Source organism: Pongo abelii, chromosome 19, assembly GCF_028885655.2.
Source record: "Pongo abelii isolate AG06213 chromosome 19, NHGRI_mPonAbe1-v2.0_pri, whole genome shotgun sequence".
In the NCBI taxonomy this organism is placed as follows: domain Eukaryota; kingdom Metazoa; phylum Chordata; class Mammalia; order Primates; family Hominidae; genus Pongo; species Pongo abelii.
The window spans coordinates 3,411,205-3,434,698 of record NC_072004.2 but is presented as its reverse complement, the minus strand read 5'-3'; the positions used below and the strand labels follow the sequence as shown (position 1 = coordinate 3,434,698).

Sequence of the window (23,494 nt, the reverse complement as noted above, 5' to 3'; positions counted from 1 at the left end):
TCGGGAGGCTAAGGCAGGAGAATCGCTTGAACCTGGGAGGCGGAGGTTGCAGTGAGCCAAGATTACACCACTGCACTCTAGCCTGGGCAACAGAGCAAGACTCTATCTTTAAAAAAAACAAAACAACAGTATTAAATGAGATAGTGTATATTTTTTGTCATACTAAATTGCAGTCTGGTGCGTGTTTTACATTTACATCTCAATTCAGACTGGCCACATGTGGCTAACGACTTTGGTATTGGACAGTGAGGCTCTAAACAAATGTCTCTTCCCAGGGCCCTTCTTCCTGCCCCCCCCACCCCATGTCCCCACCCTGCTCTTCTTTCCTCTCCCTGGGGATCCTGCGTAGCCAGCTGGCTCCTCTGTGCCTCTTGTCTTCCACTTCCTCTGTGGTCTCTTGCACGTAGAATCCTTGTTGAGCTCTGGGCCTGGCTGCTCCCTAGGAAAAGGCTGTGCTTCCCCTGTACTCCTTGCCCCGTCCTACCCCTCCTCTCCTCCCTTCTTTCTCTTCTTTGTTCCTGCTTGTTAGGAGCCAAGAGCTGCCGCTGACCAAGGCTGCGGGCTGACAGGGGCAAGTGAGAGGTTTTCCGAGGAGGGGAAGACAGCACTCCCTGGGGGGACGCAAGACGTCTGAGAACTCAGCCTTCGGATGCCTTTCTAAGACCTTAGCTTTGCTAGTTCCTCAAACAGCTGACATTTATTGAGAGCTGAACCACAACTCTCTTCCCCTTCTTCTCTTCTGAACTTTCTGTGGATTCCTCTGGTTGGTTTTTTTGAGATGGAGTCTCACTTTGTCACCCAGGCTGGAGTGCCGTGGCACGATCTTGGCTCACTGCAACCTCTGCCTCCCAGATTCAACCGATTCTCCTGCCTCAGCCTCCTGAGTAGCTGGGATTACAGGTGCATGCCACCATACCTGGCTAATTTTTTGTATTTTTAGTAGAGACGGGGTTTCACCATGTTGGTTGGCTAGGCTGGTCTTGAACTCCTGACCTCAGGTGATCTGCCCACCTTGGCCTCCCAAAGTGCTGGGATTATAGGCTTGAGCCACCGTGCCTGGCCTTATTTCTTCTATTTATAGCACAGAGAATGCTGTTCTCAGCTGAGTCTCACCCCAGTGGAGGGCAGGCCCGGGCAGTTTGCTGCAACTCACCTGCAGCAGCGCCTCAACCGTGAAGTTAGGGAGTGGATGCTGCCCACTGCATTCCTACTCCAGGACATCCTGGGAGGCCTGCGCCCCTCCCCCTGCCCGTGTGTCTGCCCCTGCCCATGTGTTCTCTTCTGCTTCCAGGGGCGGGAGCAGGATGTGAGTAGAATCCTCCAAGCCCTACACGAGTGCCTTGCTGCCCTTCCCCGGCCCCAGCTGCGGAGCGTCGTGGGCATTGGGGTGTCGGGCCAGATGCATGGAGTCGTGTTTTGGAAAACAGGCCAAGGTATGCTGGGCTCGGGGCTGCTCTCAGGCTGGTAGCAGTCACTTCCAGAACTAGAGCAGTGCTGCGCGGGGCTTTCTGTGAAGGGTCGGGTTATCCTGCAGTGGGAATAGGGTCTTATTTCTTGGAGTGGACGAACACGTGCTGCCTCCTGCGTGGGTGAGCATTCTGTTTGTACCAATGAGAGGTGAACAAGGGAACTGCCCACTCCCACATCATCAGCACGTTATCCACGAACAGGCAGAGGGAAGAGAGTGTTTTCTCGGATTCTCCTGAAGGATTCAGCAGAGTGCATTTTCCATAGCTTTCTTTTTACCGTGTCAGTATCTCAGAACATTAGTGCAGACAACTGAGAGATTGGCTGTAGCTGCAAGAGATGCCAGGACATGGAGGGCACGCTTTTGAATTGGGGCACATTTGTCGTTGTTTACGTATTTGTGATTTTGAAAATTCCAGGGCATATCTTTTTTTTTTTTTTTTTTTTTTTTAAGATGGAGTTTCACTCTTGTTACCCAGGCTGGAGTGCAATGGCGCAAACTCAGCTCATTGCAACCTCTGCCTCCCGGGTTCAAGTGATCTTCCTGCCTCAGCCTCCAGAGTAGCTGGGACTACAGGTGCCCGCCACCACGCCCAGCTAATTTTTGTATTTTTAGTAGAGACGGGGTTTCACCATCTTGGCCAGGCTGGTCTCGAACTCCTGACCTCAAATGATCCACCTGCCTCAGCCTCCCAAAGTGCTGGGATTACAGGTGTGAGCCACCACACCCAGCCGGTATATCCTTTTTATGGGTTCAGTTGCTAAGCATTTCTAGTTGGTTGTCTTATGAAGGTCTGCCACAGTGCAGAGGTGGGTAACCTGTGCTATTTGGCCTTGAGGAGGAGAACTAAGACAGTAAAACCACAATGAGCACTTCACATGCCTGGTGCCTGGCAGAGGACATCAGTTGCACGATCTCATCGGATATTGCCAACAACCTGGTGATATAGGTTACACTGTTGTCCCCATTGTGTGGATGAGAGGTTGAGGTTCAGAGAGGTTAGAATAATATGCTCAGGGTCATATTTCAGCAAGTGAACCCCACTTTTGAATCCAAGTCTGTCCGAGGAGCTTTTAAAGGCCTGGCAGGCTTGTTTTTGGTGGAGGACCAGAGCCGCAGGGGGACACAGTGGCTCAGTGAGAGACTTCCCAGCAGAATGCCCAAGGAATTATGAGGCTCCTGTAGGAAGTTGGGAGCTCCCTGTTACGGCAGGCATTAAAAAAACTTTTTAAGGCCGGGCGTGGTGGCTCATGCCTGTAAATCCCAACACTTTGGGAGGCCGAGGCAGGAGGAGTACTGCTTGAGGCCAGGAGTTCAAGACTAGCCTGGGCAACATAGTGGGATCCCGTCTCTACAAAAGATGCAAAAATAAGTTGGGTGTGGTGCGACATGTTTGTGGTCCCAGCTACTTGGGAGGCTGAGGTGGGAGGATCACTGGAGCCCTGGAGGTTGAGGCTGCAGTGAGCTGTGATTGCTCCACTGCACTCCAGCATGGGCTACAGAGCAAGACCCTGTCTCAGAAAACAACAACAACAAATCAAACTTTAAAAGAAATTATATTGGCCAGGCATGATGGCTCACGCCTGTAATCCCAGCACTTTGAGAGGCTGAGGTGGGCAGATCACGAGGTCAGGAATTAGAGACCAGCCTGGCCAACATGGTGAAACCCCATCTCTACTAAAAATACAAAAATTAGCTGGGTGTGGTGGTATGTGCCTATAATCCCAGCTACTCAGGAGGCTGAGGCAGGAGAATCACTTGAAGCCGGGAGGCAGAGGTTGCAGTAAACCGAGATTGCGCCACTGCACTCCAACCTGGGCGACAGAGCAAGACTCCGTCTCAAAAAAAAAAAAAAAAAAGAAACTATAAAAGATTTAATTTAGACAAACAAACAGGGAGAATAGCGCTATGAACCAGCATATACCCATCACTTAGCTTCAACAAAATCAACATTTTACCATTTTACTGCAGATCAACATTTTAAGCAGAAGATGGACGGCTACTTTGGGGGGCTGTAGTTATGAGGATTTCAACCTTGGATTTATCCCTTTCTACATGGAGAGTCGGCAATTTAGAGTGCCCTGAAGTGCATGGTGACCCGCCTGTCAGTGGGACTGGCATTTAGTGATGCACCCTTTAATCACTCCCAGGATGGGGCTGGGCAATCCTAGGAGGTGATGCAGGCTCTTCCTCCTCCCCTTCCGCCCTCCTGTCCGCCTATTGTCGGGCCCGCCGGGGCCGTGGGAGCTGCTTGGCCCTGAGCAGTGGCGGGAGCAGAAGGCGATTAGGATGTCAACGCTAACCTCTCAGACGGAGTCTAGGTTGTAAAAGCTTTTAAAACTCCTTAATTTTGCATTAATGAGAATAAATGTCCTTTTAATACTAAAACCCTTCCCAAAGAGGACAGCAGAGAGCTGATGATTGTGGTCGGGTCACATGCCTTCCTTTCTGCCTGTCTCCTGAGCTCTCTAACAACCACACAAACCATCAGCCACATCGCTGGAAAGAGCTGCTGGATATTTTATTGAGCCAGCCCACATGCCTTCTGGGATTGTTTTCAGTTTCTGGGAAGCAGGAAAGCCACAGTGTGGTGACGGCGATGCCTGCTTCGTGGAGTCAGGTGAAATCACATTTGGGATCCAGTCTTGTCGATTTTAATGGCAGCCTTAATTCACTTTGGTTTCCCTACCTACAACATAGAAAGCCCTTTGCTAGGCCCTGGGGGAGAGAGAGAAATGAAGGAATGCAGCCTCTACCTTCCAAAACACAGTCAACACAGATGGGCAGGAGTAACTTGAGCAGAGAGCTAAGTGCTTCAGTGAGGGCACCCGGAGCGAGCTGGAGGGGAGGAGACGGAGTGATTCGTGTCTTCTGAAAGGCCTGTGGTTACGCCGGTTTCCAAACTCCATTTTCAGGCCCAGTAAAAGCAGAAGAGAAACCAGGATCATAAAAGAAAGCTAAAAGGCGAGCAGCAGACAGGGAGAAAATATCAGGTAGTGAATAGTGGACAAAGGACAGGTCAGTACATGTAAAGAACCAGTAACTAAGAGAGAACAAGCAGCCCTGTGGAAAAACGGGCGAAGAATACCAACAGGTTATTCTTGGAAGAGGAAATACCAATGGCTGATAAACATCTGGAAAGATGTTCAGCATTGTTAGTCATTAGAGCAGTGCGGATGAAAACAGCAAAGCATCATTTTCCACCCATTGGATGGTAAGAAATCAAAATGTTCAGTAATGTCAAAAGCTGGCAAAGGGAGTGGAAAACCGGTTTATTTTTTATTTTTTATTTTTTTTGAGATGGAGTCTTGCTCTTGTCACCCAGGCTGGAGTACAATGGAGCGATCTGGGCTCACTGCAACCTCTGCCTCCCAGATTCAAGTGATTCTCCTGCCTAGACTCCATTTTGTTCTGTACTAGGAGAAATTCTTCTGCCTTGGGATGCTGTTGATCTATGGCCTTGCCCCCAGCCCCGTGCTCTCTGAAACATGTGCTGTGTCAACTCAGGGTTAAATGGATTAAGGGCGGTGCAAGATGTGCTTTGTTAAACAGATGCTTGAAGGCAGCATGCTCCTTAAGAGTCATCACCACTCCCTAATCTCAAGTACCCAGGGGCACAAACACTGCAGAAGGCCGCAGGGACCTCTGCCTAGGAAAACCAGAGACCTTTGCTCATGTGTTTATCTGCTGACCTTCTCTCCACTATTATCCTATGACCCTGCCACATCCCCCTCTCCGAGAAACACCCAAGAATGATCAATAAATACTTAAAAAAAAAAAAAAAGTGATTCTCCTGCCTAAATCTCACCTCCCAAGTAACTTATTACAGGCACCCACCACCACGCCTGGCTATTTTTTTTTTTTTTTTTTTTTTGTGATGGAGTCTTACTGTGTTGCCCACTGCTGGAGTGCAGTGGCGCGATCTCTGCTCACTGCAAGCTCTGCCTCCCAGGTTCATGCCATTCTCCTGCCTCAGCCTCCTGAGTAGCTGGGACTACAGGTGCCCGCCATCATGCCCGGCTAATTTATTTTTGGTATTTTTAGCAGAGAAGGGGTTTCACCATGTTGGCCAGGCTGGCCTTGAACTCCTGACCTCAAGTGATCCACCCACCTCAGCCTCCCAAAATGCTGGGATTACAGGTGTGAGCCACCGTGCCCGATGAGCTAAGAGATGTTGAGGATACAAATAGAAGCACTAGCATCTAAATCATAGGAGACCAGAAAGGGAAAAATAAAAATGGAGAGGAGGAAATCTTTGAAGAAATAATAGAGAAAAATTTCCTATAATTGACAAAATAAGATGGAACACCCCAGCCTGAAAGGGCCCATAGAATGTTGAAAAGGAGATAAAGACAACCCCCAGCTAGATATAGTCTAGTGAACATTTAAGGATTTCAAAGACAGAATTCCAAAAGCTTGCAGAGCAAAAGATCAGATCCCATATGAAAGAATAAGGATGAGATTGACATTAGATTTTTTTCAACAGCAACATTCTATGTGAAAAGACAATGGAGTAGCATTTTTTTGTTTGTTTTGTTTTTCTGAGATGGAGTCTCACTCTGTTGCCCAGGCTGGAGTGCAGTGGCCTGATCTCAGCTCACTGCAACCTCCGCCTACTGGGTTCAAGCGATTCTCTTGCCTCAGCCTCTGGAGTAGCTGGGATTACAGGCACCTGCCACCATGCCTGGCTAATTTTTGTATTTTTTGTAGAGATGGGGTTTCGCCATGTTGTCCAGGCTGGTCTCGAACTCCTCACCTCAGGTGATCTGCCCACCTTGGCCTCCCAAAGTGCAGAGATTATAGGCGTGAGCCACCACACCTGACCAGGAGTAGTATTTTGATGACCTATCGCGGCACAACAAACTACCTCCAACCTAGTGACTGAAAGCAACAAGCATTTATCATCTCTCATGATTTTTTGGGTCAGGGATTGGGCAGGGCTCAGCCCACTGCCGCTTCTGCATGGTGGTGGTGGAGGTTGCTTGTTAGTGTTCAACTGGTAGACAGACTGGTCGGGGGGTCACGGTGGCTTTACTCAATGCCTGGTACTTTTGTGGGAAGGCTGGAGGCTGGGCTCACCTGGAAACGGTCTGCTGGCTGCTCTTTGCCCGTGGTCTCCTCGGCATGGTGGCCTCGGCGTAGTCGCACTTCTTACCTGAAGGCTGATTCCCCCAGAGAGAGTGGGGTAAGAAGCTTGGGCGGGAGCTGCAATACTTCTTATGACCTAGCCTTGGGAGTCCCAAGATGTGACTGCCTCCACATTCTCCTGGTCAAGCGTGTCACCAAGGTGATTCTATATTCAAGGAAAGAGGATTCAGATGCCAGCTCTTAATGGGAGGAGCAGTGAAAAATTTGCAACAATAGATCACAAAAAGTGCTTTGAAGCATTGAAGGGTAGAAACTTAGAACCAAACTATTATAACTAATCAAACTGGCATTTAAAGATGGGAACATGAGAAATATTTGGTGGCATCTGGGCCTTCAGACACTGCCTGGAAAAACTGACACTGAAATTGGCCTTGGGAGAAATCACTGAATAAGGGCAGAGAAAAATCCAGAGGATGTCACAAGGCACAGATGAAAAAAATCTGATGGTCAGATGTTTTTAGAGTAAATTTGGATGTCTAAAAATCAATCAGGGCCAGGTGCGGTGGCTCATGCCTGTAATCCTAGCACTTTGGGAGGCTGAGGTGGGTGGATTGCCTGAGCTCAGGAGTTTGAGACCAGCCTAGGCAGCATGATGAAGCCCTGTCTCTACTAAAAGTCCAAAAAATTAGCTGGGCGTGGTGGCGTGGGCCTGTAGTCTCAGCTACTCGGGAGGCTGAGGCAGGAGAATCGCTTGAACCTGGGAGATGGAGGTTGCAGTGAGCCGAGATTGTGCCACTGCATTCCAGCCTGGGGGACACAGTGAGACTCTGTCTCAAAAAATAAAATAAAATAAAATAAATAAATAAAATAAAATAAAATAAAAATCAATCAGCCAAGACCTAAGGAAAAGAGAAAATTTACTGGTAATCAAGTAGCAGGAAACCTAGATAATGTTGTCATGATGAGGGTTGGAGGGACAGGGACTGGGGTACTTGAGATTGTGCCAAACATCTTCTCTTATGGGATGTGGGGAGATATGATATCAACTTCAAAAAAGAATAAAAACAAACAGAGAAGTGGGGCAAATGGAGGGAGTATGTGACGTGCCCAGGGTCCCACAGTCATTATGTGGTAGAGCCAAGTACTAAAGCCAGTGCTATCAGGACCCACAGGTGCGGCAGGCTTTATCATGGGACAATTTGCACATATTTTGTCACTCACCAACAGAGTAGTATCAAGGCCGCACCATGCCTAGTCAATTGCTCTTTTCTTCATTTTTGGTCATCTCTTTTGTTCCAGGCTGTGAATGGACAGAGGGAGGGATTACCCCTGTGTTCGAGCCCCGAGCTGTTAGCCACCTGGTCACGTGGCAGGATGGCCGATGTAGCAGCGAATTCCTGGCCTCTCTGCCCCAGCCGAAGTCTCATCTCAGTGTGGCCACGGGCTTCGGCTGTGCAACCATCTTCTGGCTTTTGAAATATCGGTACGGGCAAATGCACTTTGACTCGGGTGCTGGGTTTCCGGGAGCATGAGAATAGGCCGGGGCTGCGTCAGCATCACCCCGCCTGCTGGGCTGTGCCGCAGTGAGTGTGTCCTGGCAGGACAAGATGGAGCATGGCCTGGACCTAGATTGGGTCCAGAACCGCGTCCCTTTGCAGAGGGCTCTCTATTGGTTATCCAGTTCCCACCCAGATGGGGAAAGGAGGAAACAGAGAGGGCAAGTGACTTGCCGAGGGTCACGGGGAGAGTTCGCAGTGTGCTCAGGCCTCCGAGGCTGCTGAGGAGGCTGACGTCTGCTTTCCCAGGCTTGACACTTCCTCCTCTGAGGCCCTTTCACTGGGGCTGACTTAGGCTGGTTTTGCTTGGGGCAGCTGGGAGGTCCTAATCCCAGAGACCCAGCTGGACTTGAGCCATAGCATATGCGGGTGTGGCTGCCACCTGGCCATGGCACAGCTGTTCCCTGCTGCCTGCATCTAGGTGTGGCACATGCTTCCGAGTTCATGTTATACCATGTTGGTTGTTTTTGGTATGAAAAACAGCCCAGAGTTCCTGAAGTCCTACGATGCAGCCGGTACCATCCACGACTATGTGGTTGCCATGCTGTGTGGCTTGCCAAGACCCCTGATGTCCGACCAGAATGCTGCCAGCTGGGGCTATTTCAACACGCAGAGCCAAAGCTGGAACGTAGAGATGTGAGTATCACATCCTTGCAGGCTGTTCCTCCTGCTCCAATCCGAAGGGCAACCCCAGAGCCAGTGCTTCAGTGGGAGCTTTCCCATCTGGGAGTGGTGGAGGGTTCCCGGAGGCCAGGATCAGGGTCCAGTGCTCCCGGCCTGTGCCAGTCACGGGGCATGGGTGGGACCAGTGTAAGCGTGGCCCTGAGCCCTGAGGTAGGGGCCTCAGCCATGCTGTCCTGCTCCTTCATAGCTGCTCAGACCCCAGGTGGGCTCTCCCTTCTCTGTGACCATGGGCCCAGTGTGTAAGTTTCAGAGTACAGCTTTCACTCTGTAATACTTCAACTTAGAGGGCCAGGCACGGTGGCTCATGCCTGTAATCCCAGCACTTTGGGAGGCTGAGGTGGGTGGATCACCTGAGGTCAGGAGTTCGAGACCAGCCTGGGCAACATGGCGAAACCCCATCTCTACTAAAAATACAAAAATTAGCTGGGCGTGGTGGAGTGCGCCTGTAATCCCAGCTACTCTGGAGGCTGAGGCAGGAGAATCACTTGAACCTGGGAGGCGGAGGTTGCGGTGAGCCAAGATTACACCACGGCACTCCAGCCTGGGGGACAGAGCAAGGCTCTGTCTCAAAAAAAAAAAAAAAAGAAAAAAGAACTAGAGATAGTAGACTTGAAGGATGCCTTTTAAGTTCTTTTTGAGCAATCATTTGCCTTTTCAGGTACAGAAGTCCAGTGCCCTGTAAGTTCACTTCCTTCAGGGCCCAAATTCTGAGCTCTGAAATAAAACAAAAAGCACCTGGTAGTTCAGGTAAAGGACTTTCCAGCATGTCGTGTGAAATTGACAGCTTCCCATTCACTAACCCTGAGTGACTAACACGTTTGATATTCAGGAGCCTGCTGCGTTTGACTTTGGTTTGGTCTGTGCTCACCAACCATAATGGCGCCGAACCTCCGGCTGCCTCCCTTTGCAGAGTTTTTGAGCTCCCTTCAAACACGGGAGGCTGGACTTGATCACGGCTGCTTATGTTGTTTGTTTTCTTTCCTGGAAGGTGAATCCTAAGCTTATGAAAGCCAGTGTACTCTATTGACAAAGCCTAAGCTCATGGTTTTAAAAAAGTCAGAGAAGCTGCCTGTGAGGGCGCTGAATTCTACTCCCCCTTCGGCCACGTGTGTCCTATAGCACTTTCCCGTGCAGAGTTTCCTGGAAACAAACAAACAGCAACAACAAAAGAAAGCAGCTAGGTGTGGTGGTGCAGGCCTGTAATCCCAGCTGCTTGGGAGGCTGAGGCGGGAGAATTGCTTGAGCCTGGGAGGTTGAGGTTACAGTGAGCAGTGATCACACCACTCCACTCCAGCCTGGGTAACAGAGCGAGACCCTGTCTCAAAAAAAGAAAGAAGGAGCCGGGTGCGGTGGCTCACGCCTGTAATCCCAGCACTTTGGGAGGCTGAAGCGGGTGAATGACGTGAGGTCAGGAGTTTAAGACCAGCCTGGCCAACATGGCAAAACCCCATCTCTACTAAAAATACAAAAATTAGCCAGGCATGGTGGTGTGCGCCTGTAATCCCAGCTACTCTGGAGGCTGAGGCAGGAGAATCGCTTGAACCTGGGAGGTGGAGGTTGCAGTGAGCCGAGATGGTGCCACTGCACTCCAGCCTGGGCAACAGAACAAGACTCCATCTCAAAAAAATAAATAAGTAAAAAAGAAAGAAAGAAGGAAGGAAGGAAGGGGAAGGGAAGGAAGGAAGGAAGGGGAAGGGAAGGACGGAGGGGGGGAAGGGAGGAAGGAAGGGAGGAAGGGAGGGAAGGAAGGGAGGAAGGGAGGAAAGGAGGGAAGAAGGGAGGGAAGGGAGGGAGGGAAAGAATGGAGAGAGGGAGGAAAGGAAGGGAGGGAAAGAGGGAAGGAGGGAAGAGAAGGAAGGGAGGGAGGGAGGGAAGGAAGGGAAGAAGGGAGGGAGGAATGGAGAGAAGGAAGGGAGGGAGGGAGGGAGAAAGGAAGGAAGGAAGGGAGGGAGGGAGGGAGAAAGGAAGGAAGGAAGGAAGGAAGGATCCCTTAAATTCCAGAAACCTAACTGTGGGTCCATGTGGGTGTCCACTTTTGTTTTACAGACTGAGGAGCTCAGGTTTTCCTGTCCACCTGCTCCCAGACATCGCCAAGCCTGGCAGTGTGGCGGGCAGAACTTCCCACATGTGGTTTGGAATCCCAAAGGGGACGCAGGTGGGAGTGGCCTTGGGTGATTTACAGGCCTCTGTCTATTCCTGCATGGCCCAGAGGACAGATGCAGGTAAGTTTTTCTTTTGTTCTGTCCTCAGACTTACACTGTCGCCTGCCTCATAAGCACCAGCTCTGTGCGAGTCTGCAGGGCACACAGAGCTTAGCAGTCTTGGCATCCTGCTGGAGATCATTATTCTGTAAAGATGAAAAGCACCCTCATCCTTGCAGGTAAAATCCTCTATTGAGGGAGCTTACAGGCCAGCAGGGCAAGTTCTGTCCCTGAGCACCGACCATCTATGCTGACCCCCTCTGGGGCCGGGTGAGAGAAACGGCTCTTTCTAGCTGTCTGGTTTCTGTGTGACTCCGGGCCCAAGAAAACAGATGAGCTGATGAGGGTTTTGGTTACTGTGTTGGAAGTGATGTCAGATCTGATTAGAAGTGCAGAATAGGCTGGGCGTGGTGGCTCACACCTGTAATCCCAGCACTTTGGGAGGCCGAGGCGGGCGGATCACAAGCTCAGGAGTTCAAGACCAGCCTGGCCAAGATGGTGAAACCCTGTCTCTACTAAAAATACCAAAATTAGCCAGGTGTGGTGGTGGGTGCCTGTAATCCCAGCTACTCAGGAGGCTGAGGCAGAGAATTGCTTGAACCCGGGAGGCGGAGGTTTCAGTGAGCCGAGATCATATTACTGCACTCCAGCCTGGCGACAGAGCGAGATTCCATCTCAAAACAAAACAAAACAGCCGGGCGCGGTGGCTCACGCCTGTATTCCCAGCACTTTGGGAGGCCGAGGCAGGTGGATCACGAGGTCAGGAGATCGAGACCATCCTGGCTAACATGGTGAAACCCCATCTCTATTAAAAAAATAGAAAAAATTAGCCGGGCATAGTGATGGGCGCCTTTAGTCCCAGCTACTCGGGAGGCTGAGGCAGGAGAATGGTGTGAACCCGGGAGGCGGAGCTTGCAGTGAGCTGAGATCACGCCACTGCACTCCAGCCTGGGTGACAGAGCTAGACTCTGTCTCAAAAAAAAAGAGAAGTGCAGAATATTTTCTGTATTCATAGTAAGGGAATCATGGTGAGCAAGGGAATCAGAGGCAGCCGTGTCTAGGGCAGGGATTGGCTCTTTTACTCTAAAGGGCAGAAAATATTTTCTGTAAATATTTTCGGCTTTGCGGATCATGCAGTCTCTGTTGTAACTGCTCAGCTCTGCTGCAGGAATTCAAAAACAGCTATAGACGATATGTAAATAAACGGGTGTAGCTGTGTTCCAATAAAACATCGTTCATAGACACTGAAATGGGAATGCCATATAATTTTCATGTGTCTGAAAAATTCTTTTTTTAAATTCTTTTCAACCATTTAAAAACATGAGAACATGGGACGATATGGCGCTTGGCGGCCCTGCGAGGCTGGAGCCCGGGGCTGGTGGCCATGTTGTCAGGTGCTCACAGGTTGACAGCAGAGGAGAGGAACCAAGCTATACTCAATCTTAAAGCAGCAGGACGGTCGGAATTAAGTGAGAGAGAGATGCCATCTACGAAGCATTCTCCTTCCAAATTTTTTTTTTTTTTGAGATAGAGTCTCACTCTGTCGCCCAGGCTGGAGTGCAGTGGTGCCATCTCGGCTCACTGCAACCTCTGCCTCCGGGGTTCAAGTGATTCTCCTGCCTTATCCTCCCGAGTAGATGGGACTACAGGCATGCACCACCACGGCTGGTTAATTTTTGCATTTTTAGTAGAGACGGAGTTTCACCATGTTAGCCAGGATGATCTCAATCCGTTCACCTCGTGATCTGCCTGCCTTGGCCTCCCAAAGTGCTGGGATTACAGGTGTGAGCCATTGTATCCGGCCTCTCCGTCCAAATTTTTAATCAGGCATTTGGCTTTATGTCCCGAGTTGCCCTACAAGCAGAGAAGATGAATCATCACCCGGAATAGTTCAATGTATAAAACAAGGTCCAGATAACTCCCACCTCACATGACTGTGGTGGACTGACCGAAAGAGATGTGAAGCAGACCATGTTTATTGAAAAAGCAGCTTCTTCTGTGTGATTTCTTCCAAAATATATGTAAAATCTTATACACATCTTAGCTGCAATGTAGGCTGAAGGCAATTTACGTGAACAAATTGAGTTGTTCTTAAGGCATCATCTCTAGAGGCAGAAAAAAAAAAAGAAAAATAACAATTTAAGTTGTGTAAATTTAGTTTGCCTTTATATACTATGTTGTGTAAAATCAGTGCTTAAATACAAAATGATTTAAACTTGAAAAAAAAAATGTGAGAACATGCTAGTGGGATTGTAAAAAGGTACGGCCTCTTTGGAAAACAGCTGGTAGTTCCTCAAATGTTAAACGTGGAGTTACCACAGGACCCAGCAATTCTGCTCCTGGAAATACACCCAGGACAACTGAAAACAAATGATATCCACACAAAAACTTGTACACAGATGTTCACAGCAGCATTGTTTATAATAGCCAAAAAGTAGAAACCATCTAAATGTCTATCAGCTAATGAATGAATTTTTTTTTTTTTTTTGAGATGGAGTCTCGTTCTGTCACCCAGGCTGGAGTGCAGTGGCACAATCTCAGCTCACTGCAACCTCTGCCTCCTGAGTTCAAGTGATTCTCCTGCCTCAGTCTCCCAAGTAGCTGGGACTACAGGCATGCGCCACCACACCCAGCTAATTTTTGTATTTTTAGTAGAGACGGATTTTCACCATGTTGGCCAGGATGGTCTCAATCTCTTGACTTTGTGATCCGCCTGCCTTGGCCTCCTAAAGTGCTGGGATTACAGGTGTGAGCCACCGTGCCCAGCCATGAATGAATTTTTAAAATGTGGTATATACACATAGCTAAAAAAGGATTGAATGTTGGATAGAAGAAAGACTTAAGTACATTTAAATTTTAAAAAGTTTATTTGGCTGGGTGTGGTGGCTCACACCTGTAATCCCTGCACTTTGAGAGGCTGAGGCGGGTGGATCATGAGGTCAGGAGTTCAAGACCAGCCTGGCCAAGATGGTAAAACCCCATCTCTACTAAAAATACAAAAAATTAGCCAGGTGTGGTCGTGGGCACCTGTAATCCCAGCTACTCGGGAGGCTGAGGCAGAGAATTGCTTGAATCCAGGAGGCAGAAGTTGCTGTGAGCTGAGATCGCGCCAGTGCACTCCAGCCTGGGCAACAGAGTGAGACTCTGTCTCAAAAACAAACAAACAGAGTTTATTTGAAGATTCAGTGATTTGTGAATCAGGGTAGCACCAGACTCCTAGCACTCTGCCAGGAGAGGCAAGAGGGGAAATTTTCGTAAAGTATTTGCAGAAGCAAGACAAAGAAAACAATTTCGATAGGGCAGACAAAGCATTTTCTATGCCAAACAGGGATATCTTTCATTGTTGCTCTGACTTCAAGATTTTGACCAAGGCATAAGAATGCTTAAAAAGCAGATCTGGTTAATCTGAGAGCCTGACCTTTATAAACAGTTGTCTAGTTCTCCTTTTTAAATTTTTTTTTTACTTTGGGGTAGGAGGTAAACAAGCAAAAATGTCAGCAGATTCAGCGTAGGGAGAGGAAGGTAGAAAGAAAGAGAGGTTAGAAACTTTTACCTGCCAGTCAAAAATATATCCCATTGTTTCTGAGGTGTTTGGAATTGTTTGTTTGTTTAGGTTAAAACTTCCTTATTGTGGCCACCAAAATTCTAAATTATTTTTGGTAAGATTCACTCATTTATCTAGAAAAGCAAATGTTCTGAGATGGAGTCCCAGACTCCCTGAATTTAAACAAACCCATTATTTTCTGTCTTCCTGGAACCTTTTCTACTGGAGGTCTTTTGCTAAACCCAATTTAGTTTCTGTCTGATCCAATCGGACACCTGAAGCTTCCCTTCAGCACCCGTTCCAGTTTCCGTCATGGCTTCCAAACCCAGTCCAGATTTAGAAATGCCCAAGTAACTCAGTGAACTCAACACAAGTTGTGGAGTTCATACGTCCAAGAGGGCTTCCTGGAGATGGCCTCCAAATGTGTAGCAAGAAGCAGCGAGTGCAGGGGCTCAGTGGGTACTTATGCCCATTTGCTTGTTGCGCCCAGAGGTCGTCATGTGGTGGTGGCTTCAGATCCCACTTATGACACCAGATCCGATTAAAGAAGAACTTGGCCAGGTACGGTGGCTCACACCCGCAATCCTAGCACTTTGGGAGGCCGAGGCAGGTGGATCACGAGGTCAGGAGTTCGAGACCAGCCTGGCCAACATGGTGAAACCCCCACCTCTGATAAAAATACAAAAAATTAGCTGGGCATAGTGGCACATGCCTGTAATCCCAGCTACTCGGGAGGCTGAGGCAGGAGAGTCATTTGAACCTGGGAGGCAGAGGTTGCATGAGCCAAGATCGTGCCATTGCACTCCAGACTGGGCGACAGAGCGAAACTGTCTCAAAAACAAAAACAAAAACAAAAGCAACAACAAAAAAGAGAGAATACTTTGGAAATGAGCAAGAGTGCTATTCACTGCCAATGAATGAAACCTCCTCAGAGAATAAAGCCCTTGGTCTGAGGTCTTACCGTGTCATAGTTTTCTTTTGCTGTGTAACAAATTACCCTAATACATAGTAGCCTAAAACAACAGACATTTATTATTTTGGACAGTTTCTGAGGGTCAGGATTCTGAGTGGGGCGGGATGTCCTGGCTCAAGGTGTCTCGTGAGGTTGCATTCACGCTAGAGCTGCAGTCTTCCAAAGGCTTGATTGAGTCTGGAGGATCTGCCCCTGAGCCCATGTGTGATGCTGTTGGCAGAAGGCCTCAGTTCTCTGGCACGTGAGGTTCTCCACAGGGCTCCTCACGACAGGCACCTGCCTTCCCCGAGAGCAAGTGATCCACAAGACAGTGTGACCGAGACAGGAGCCGCAGTGCCTTTTATGACTTAGCCTCTGAAGGCACACACTGTCTCTTGTGCTTTATTTTGTTCACTAGAAGTGAGTCACTAAGTCCAGCCCACTCTCACGAGGAGGGGAATCAGGTTCTACCTCTTGAAAGGAGGAGTATCAGCCGGGCACGGTGGCTCACACCTGTAATTGCAGCACTTTGGGAGGCCGAGGTGGGTGGATCATCAGGTCAGGAGTTTGAGACCATCCTGGCCAAGATGGTGAAACCCCATCTCTACTCATCTCTACTAAAAATAAAAAAATTAGCCAGGCGTGGTGGTGGGTAATCCCAGCTACTCGAGAGGCTGAGGCAGAGAATTGCTTGAACCTGGGAGGTGGAGGTTGTAGTGAGCCAAGATCGCACCATTGCACTCCAACCTGGGTGACAGAGTGAGACTCTCTGTCTCAAAAAAAAAAAAAAAAAATCCTTTGATCAACATTTCTTCAACACCTTGCCCTTCTAACTATCCTGGACATATTTTTAAAACCACACCCTCTCTCACTGCCAAACTGTGACTTGTGACCTCTGAGTTAGCCCGACAGGCCACCCTTTGTCACTGCCAAACTGTGACTTGTGACCTCTGAGTTAGCCCAACACGCCTAAGCTCTGCTCTCTCCGGACCCCAGTTCTCAACATCAGCACCTCGGTTCAGCTGGCAGCCTCCATGCCTTCAGGATTCCAGCCTGCACAGACTCCAGACCCTACGGCCCCAGTCGCCTACTTCCCATACTTCGACAGGACCTACCTGGGGGTGGCCGCGTCACTCAACGGGGGCAATGTGCTGGCCACGTTCGTCCACATGCTGGTTCAGTGGATGGCAGATATAGGTAAGGTGTGGCCCACACAGCGCTGTGTTCTCTGCCTGTCCTTTCTACCCGGCAGGGTCTCGGAGCTTCACGTGCGGTTTCAACGTCCACATTGAGGTCTCAGACCCTGCCAGGTCCTGGCATATTTCTCCCATCCTTTGGGATCTGAGCCTGCAGCCTCTTTTCTTCTTGTCCTCCGAGCTGCCATCACCTACTCTTTTCTTTGGGTCAGGCACCCTTCCCCCAACCTTGACTGTGAACCCTTCCTAACAGTCTCCTCAGCTTTCCCCCGCCCTCCCTGCTCTTTTCCCTTCCTGCTCCCTTCTCTTATTCCTGGGGTAGAATTTATGAAGTTTTCTCTGCTCTCCATGGACAGATGCTCCTCGACTTACAATGGTGCGTATTTCACTTACAATGCACTTATATCCTGAGAAGCCTGGCCCATAGGAAGTGCGATGCAGGCTTTTCTTTTTCTTCTTCTTCTTCTTTTTTTTTTTTTGAGACGGAGTCTCACTCTGTCACCCAGGCTAGAGTGCAGTGGCATGATCTTGGCTCACTGCAACCTCCACCTCCCAGATTCAAGGGATTCTCCTGCCTCAGCCTTCCGAGTAGCTGGGATTACAGGCATGCGCCACCACGCCTGGCAAATTTTTGTATTTTTACTAGAGATGGGGTTTTGCCATGTTGGCCAGGCTGGTCTTGAACTCCTGACCTCAGGTAATCCACCCGCCTCGGCCTCCCAAAGTGCTGGGATTACAGGCATAAGCCACTGTGCCCGGCCTGATGTAGGCATTTCTTTCTTTTTTTTTTTTTTTTTTTAGATGGAGTCTCACTCTGTTGCCCAGGCTGGAGTGTGCAGTAGTGCGATCTCGGCTCACTGCAATCTCTGCCTCCCAGGTTCATGCCATTCTCCTGCCTCAGCCTCCCAAGTAGCTGGTACTACAGGCACCCGCCACCACACCCAGCTAATTTTTTTGTATTTTTAGTACAGATGGGGTTTCACCGTATTAGCCAGGATGGTCTCGATCTCCTGACCTTGTGATCCACCCGCCTCGGCCTCCCAAAGTGCTGGGATTACAGGCATGAGCCACCGCGCTCGGCCTGATGTAGGCATTTCTTAAAGAAGCACGGTGTGGGGTGGAACCCAGGAGAGTGGCTTTGGTTCCCAGCTGTGTCCCTGAGTCATTATTTGGCCTTGGCAAGTCCCTTCCCTTCTGTGTTTTCCCATCTCCAGTGTCTTGTGGTCTTTAGTCCTTGGGTTAGAATTAACTCAACAGCTCATAGCAGCTTTTGCCTCCGTTAGTCCTCACTAAATAGATTGGGGGAGCTGAGGACACAGATACTCTGCTAGAGGCCAGATCTCTCTTCCAGGCCTCCAGCTGGGATGCACCTTCCTTCAGGTACCCCAGAGCTTGGGTCATGGCCCAGGTGTTTCCCAGAGAGGAAGAAGAGTATGTTTTGACCTTCCCTTACAACCTTTTTTGGTGCTGTGCATGGTGGCACGTGGCTGTAATCCCAGCTATTCAGGAGGCCGAGGCGGGAGGATTGCTTGAGCTCAGAGTTGTTCAAGTCCAGCCTGGGCTACATAGCAAGACCCTGTCTATAAAAAAAAAAAAACACCTTTTCTTCCTGAACTTTTACTGAAGAAAGATAAGCACATGATTTAAAAAATAGCCAGGCACGGTGGCTCATGCCTGTAATCCCAGCACTTTGGGAGGCAGAGGCGGGCGGATCACCTGAGGTCAGGAGTTCGAGACCAGCCTGGCCAACATAGTGAAACCCTGTCTCTACTAAAAATACAAAAGTTAGCCAGGTGTGGTGGCACACACTTGTAATTCCAGCTACTCGGGAGGCTGAGGCAGGAGAGTCACTTGAACCCGGGATGCAGAGGTTGCAGTGAGCTGAAATAATGCCACTGCACCTATGCATTTGCAGAGGTTAAACGTTCCCATGGTGTGACTCCTCAGTAACTCTCTAGATTGGTGGGTCTCGGCACTGACCACACCCTGGAAATACTGTGGAGTTTAAAAACAGCGTTGCATCCTGGTCCCACACCCAGAAATGCTGATTTATTGGACCTGGGGTGTGGGCCTTGAGCATGATGTTTTATAAAAGTTCCTCAGGTGATTCTGAGGCCTGGAGTGTTAATAAGCACTGCTCTAGAACTTTCTCCTCAGAAAGCCTGGTCCACAGGCCTGGAGTACAGTTTCCTCTGGGAGCTTTTAACAAATGCAGAATGTTAGGGTCAGCCCTAGGCAATCTGAGTCCAAGCTATGTGTTAAAAAGATTCCTGGCCAGGCGTGGTGGCTCACACCTGTAATCCCAGCACTTTGGGAGGCTGAGGTGGGCGGATCACGACGTGAGGAGTTCATGACCAGCCTGGCCAATATGGTGAAACACTGTTTCTACTAAAAATACAAAAATTAGCCTGGCGTGGTGGCGTGCACCTGTAGTCCCAGCTACTTGGGAGGCTGAGGCAGAAGAATCGCTTGAACCTGGGAGGCAGAGGTTGCAGTGAGCCGAGATCGCGCCACTGCACTCCAGCCTGTGTGACAGAGCAAGACTCCATCTCAAAAAAAAAAAAGAAAAGAAAAAGATCCCTGAGTGACTCATCTGTATGTTCAGGTTGGAGAAGCCCTAGGCTGGAGAAGCCCTAGGTCTAGGTCGGGGGCTCCCCAGTGGGCTGTGTGTAAGAATCAACCGCAAGTGTTTACAAATTCCAGCCCTCAGCCTGCAACCAACACCAGTTAAATCGGAAAGTCTGGAGATGGGGCCCACAGTGCTCTCAAGAAACCCCGACGTTGATAACTTTCTTCTTATCAAGGCGATGTTTGCTTTCCCTCAGGTCATGCGGGGTTAGAGATCAAAAGTGATTCTAAGGTCAAAGTGTATTGAAACTGAAGACTTTTTTTTTTTAAGACCAGGTCTCACACTGTCACCCAGACTGGAGTGCAGTGGCACCATCTCAGCTCACTGCAAGCTCTGCCATCTGGGTTCAAGCGATTCTCATGCCTCAGCATCCCAAGTAGCTGGGACTACAGGCACACACTGCCATACCTGGCTAATTTTTGTATTTTTAGTAGAGACGGGGTTTTACCATGTTGTCCAGGCTGGTCTGGAACTCCTGACTTCAAGTGATCTGCCTGTCTTAACCTCCCAAAGTGCTGGGATTACAGGCGTGAGCCACTGCGCTTGCACTTGGCCGTTTTTTTGGTTTTTGGTTGTTTTTTTTTTATTCATTTGTTTGTTTTAAGAATGCAGAGCTGGCCAGGCATGGTGGCTTACGCCTGTAACCCCAGTACTTTGGAAGGCTGAGGCAGGTAGATCACTTGAGGTCTAGAGCTTGAGACCAGCTTGTCCAGTGTAGTAAAACCTTGTCTCTTAAAAATACCAAAATTAGCCGGGTGTGGTGGTGTGGGCCTGTAATCCCAGCTACCTGGGAGGCTGAGGCAGGAGAATCGCTGGAATCCGGGAGGCAGAGGTTATAGTGAGCCGATAGGATATGTGTCACTGCACTCCAGCCTGAGCGACACAGCGAGTCTCAGAAAAACAAACAAACAAAAACAACAACAAAAAACCCCCGCAGAGCTAACATGGTGTCAGGGAGAAAAGTCCGACCGGGATTCTAGCTTGACACTGAAAAGCAAGTTGTAGGATGGTCAACTCATCCTTCTTCCTTGGATTTCAGGTGCCCTGTGCACATAACAAGGGTGGTCCAGACAGTGATCGGTCCTGGATCCTGGGATTTCTGATGCGGCTAACGACTCTAATGACATCCATATGATAGTTTTTGTTTGTGTGTTTGTTTGCTTGTTTTAGACGGAGTCTTGCTCTTGTTGCCCAGGCTGGAGTGCAGTGGTGCAAGCTCCGCTCACTGCAACCTCTGCCTCCCAGGTTCAAGTGATTCTCCTGCCTCAGCCTCCTGAGTAGCTGGGATTACAGGTGCCTGCCACCACGCCCGGCTAATTTTTGTACTTTTAGTAGAGACAGGGTTTCACCATGCTGGCCAGGCTGGTCTTGAACTCCTGACCTCAGGTGATCCGCCCGCCTTGGCCTCCCAAAGTGCTGGGATTACAGGTGTGAGCCACCATGCCCAGCCAATGATAGTTATTAATCAGTATATGCATTTGGTCCCCTTGGTTAAGAAGCCTGTGTTAGGGTTAGGGCTCACAGCAGCACTTGTGAGACCTCACCCTGATGTGTGGCTCGGGTCTGCACTGAGATAGTGGGCTGGGATCCAGGGCAGAGTATAGCTAGCCTGGCTATAGGAGTCCCTGAGCCCAGAACCACCAGCTGCAGCGGGAGGAGAAGTAGCAAGTAGTGCTGTTCCCACCGTGTGAGAATTCTGTACCATGTCAGCCTGCATTGAGGGGGACGCATGAGCTCACACAGATCTTCTCTGTCTCTGGCAGGCCTGGAGGTCGAAGAATCCACTGTGTATTCATGCATGATCGAGGCAGCTGTGCAGCAGAGAGACACCCACCTGACCATCACCCCAACAGTGCTGGGGGAGAGGCACCTGCCGGACCAACTGGCCTCAGTGACCAGAATCTCCTCCTCTGACCTCTCCCTGGGGCACGTGACCCGGGCTCTGTGCCGAGGCATTGTTCAGAACCTGCACTCCATGCTTCCGATTCAGCAGCTCCAGGAGTGGGGCGTGGAGAGGGTGATAGGCAGTGGGAGTGCGCTGTCCAGGAACGAGGTGCTGAAGCAGGAGGTGCAGAGGGCTTTCCCTTTGCCCATGTCTTTTGGGCAGGATGTGGACGCAGCTGTCGGGGCAGCTCTGGTCATGCTCCGGAGACACCTCAACCAGAAGGAATGTTAGACAGCAAACTCTTTCGCCAAACGACTGCTGTGAATTTTACCTGATTAACATTCCTGACACCATCTGTGGGTCATCCTTTCCCTGGACTGTTCAGTGGACAGCTTTTAAGCAGTGCTTGTTGTGAGGCCCCATCTCGGCCAAGAGCTTACCTTCAAAACATACTCTAATAATGCAGCCAGGAGCCATCAGCCAGATCCCAAATGAGTGCCTTCCGAAATTGACCCACCTGGGAGCTATTTGCAAATGTCAATGTGGGAGAGAGAGCGCGTGAGAGCACAGTAGCCCAGCCTCCTGGTCAGCAGGCTCATCTGTGGTTCACCTGTAGACAGAGAGCAGATCAATGTGTACTTCAGACACCAGAAAGTCTGGTGGCTTTGGTCTCAAGTGGGAAAAGAAGACCTGCCCCATGCCCAGCTTTTGATTATTGTTTTTGGAGACCTGAAGCCCACACTCGGGTCATATGGACTTCTGGAAGAGTTCTTGTCTCCTGGACTGAACCATGTGACCGGAGGCCTCTTTCCTAGTCTCATCCTCCCCTGGCCACAGATGCTTAGCTGGGCCAGGGATTGACCCAAGCGCAATGCAGCAGGCTGGCTCAGAGGACGATGCGGGGCCGTGTGCCAGCCTTCTTGTTGCATGTACTTGGCCTCAGGAGAGCTTGCTGCATCCGGGCCGCCCAGGTCTTCATGGCATAACCGCCTGGAAGGCAGGTTGCAGAGAAGGAGAGGCGGATGGCATGAGCAGCAAGGGGGACTGATGCTGTGCAGCTCACACCACTCCAGAACCTGACAAGGCACCAGCAGGACCCCTTGCCAGGAGCATGTCTGTGCAGCAGTGTTTTTGTGCCTGCACGTTCCAGAAGCCCTCATGGGAAGGGATGCAGCCAGGCAGACTCCTGCCAGATGAGGCAGGTAGTTTATTCAAAGAGAACTCTGTATCCCATAGGCCTAGGCTCTCCTTTCGCTTGGCGTGGGCTTTGCTGGCCCACTGTGTGTTCCTGGCTCAGCAGAAACATCCATTTGAGTCAGCATCCCTGTAGGGATCCCAGAGCATCGTAAGCCTTCCTGTGATTGGTAGGGATGGCTATGGGGTGGCTTCCAGGAGGGGGCCACCATCACTGTGTCTACTCCCAGACTCCCAAAGGAGCCCAGGCTCAGGCAGGCCTGGCCCAGAGGCACCCCGGCAACCACAAGTTTGGGAAGCAGTCGTATTCTCTCTGTCTCTCTCTCAGTATCCACGACAGGTATGAAACATATTGTCTCTTTATAAATGGCATTTTACAAATTATGTGATTATCTGGAAGCTCTAAGATGAGAGCAAATGCCTGATCATGCTGGCCAAATGTCAGATACTAAAGCCCATTCTTGGCCGGGCACGTTGGCTCCCGCCTGTAATCCCAGTACTTTGGGAAGCCCAGGTGGGTGAATCACCTGAGGTCAGGAGTTCAAGACCGGCCTGGCCAACATGGGGATACCCCGTCTCTACTCAAAATACAAGCCAGGTGTGGTGGCGCATGCCTGTAATCCCAGCTACTCAGGAGGCTGAGGCAGGAAAATCACTTGAACCCAGAAGGCGGAGGTTGCAGTGAGCCGAGATCGCACCATTGCACACCAGCCTGGGTGACAGAGCAAGACTCTGTCTCATAAATAAATAAATACAAAGCCCATTCTTCCAGAGTCTTGTGCCTTAAATAAAACACACACCCCTCTGCTTTGGGAAGACTGTGCTAAGGCACAGCCGCGGAGCTTGGTTCGGGAGGTTGAAGTGCTCTGGGGGAGCATTCGTAGTTCATCCTCAGAAAAGCCTTACCCTGGTGTTCTACCAGAAAAACGCCTCCCATCACCCAGGAAAGCTGTCCACAGTAGTCCCCCCTTATCCACGGTGTCCCTCTTCATGGGTTCAGTTATCCACGGTCAACCACGGTCTGACAATATTAAATAGAAAATTCTTCAAACAGTTCCCAAGTTTTCCACCGTGCGTTGTTCTGAGCAGTGTGATGG

At 49.9% G+C, this 23,494-nt stretch overlaps 2 protein-coding genes across 3 annotated transcripts in view; both read left to right on the top strand.

Moving 5' to 3' along the window:
- Positions 1 to 23,160, top strand: part of SHPK (sedoheptulokinase) — a 28,118-nt gene extending 4,958 nt beyond the window's left edge. The window contains exons 2-7 of the mRNA XM_002826844.4: positions 1,292 to 1,433; positions 7,856 to 8,039; positions 8,596 to 8,748; positions 10,843 to 11,018; positions 16,490 to 16,690; positions 21,082 to 23,160. Of these exons, the coding sequence (XP_002826890.2) occupies positions 1,292 to 1,433; positions 7,856 to 8,039; positions 8,596 to 8,748; positions 10,843 to 11,018; positions 16,490 to 16,690; positions 21,082 to 21,494 (1,269 nt within the window). The 3' untranslated portion in view covers positions 21,495 to 23,160. The remainder of the gene's footprint in view (positions 1 to 1,291; positions 1,434 to 7,855; positions 8,040 to 8,595; positions 8,749 to 10,842; positions 11,019 to 16,489; positions 16,691 to 21,081) is intronic.
- Positions 22,657 to 23,494, top strand: part of TRPV1 (transient receptor potential cation channel subfamily V member 1) — a 45,788-nt gene continuing 44,950 nt past the window's right edge. For both annotated transcript variants that reach the window (XM_054535363.2, XM_054535365.2), the window contains exon 1: positions 22,657 to 22,737. The gene's annotated coding sequence lies outside the window, so the exon portion shown is untranslated. The remainder of the gene's footprint in view (positions 22,738 to 23,494) is intronic.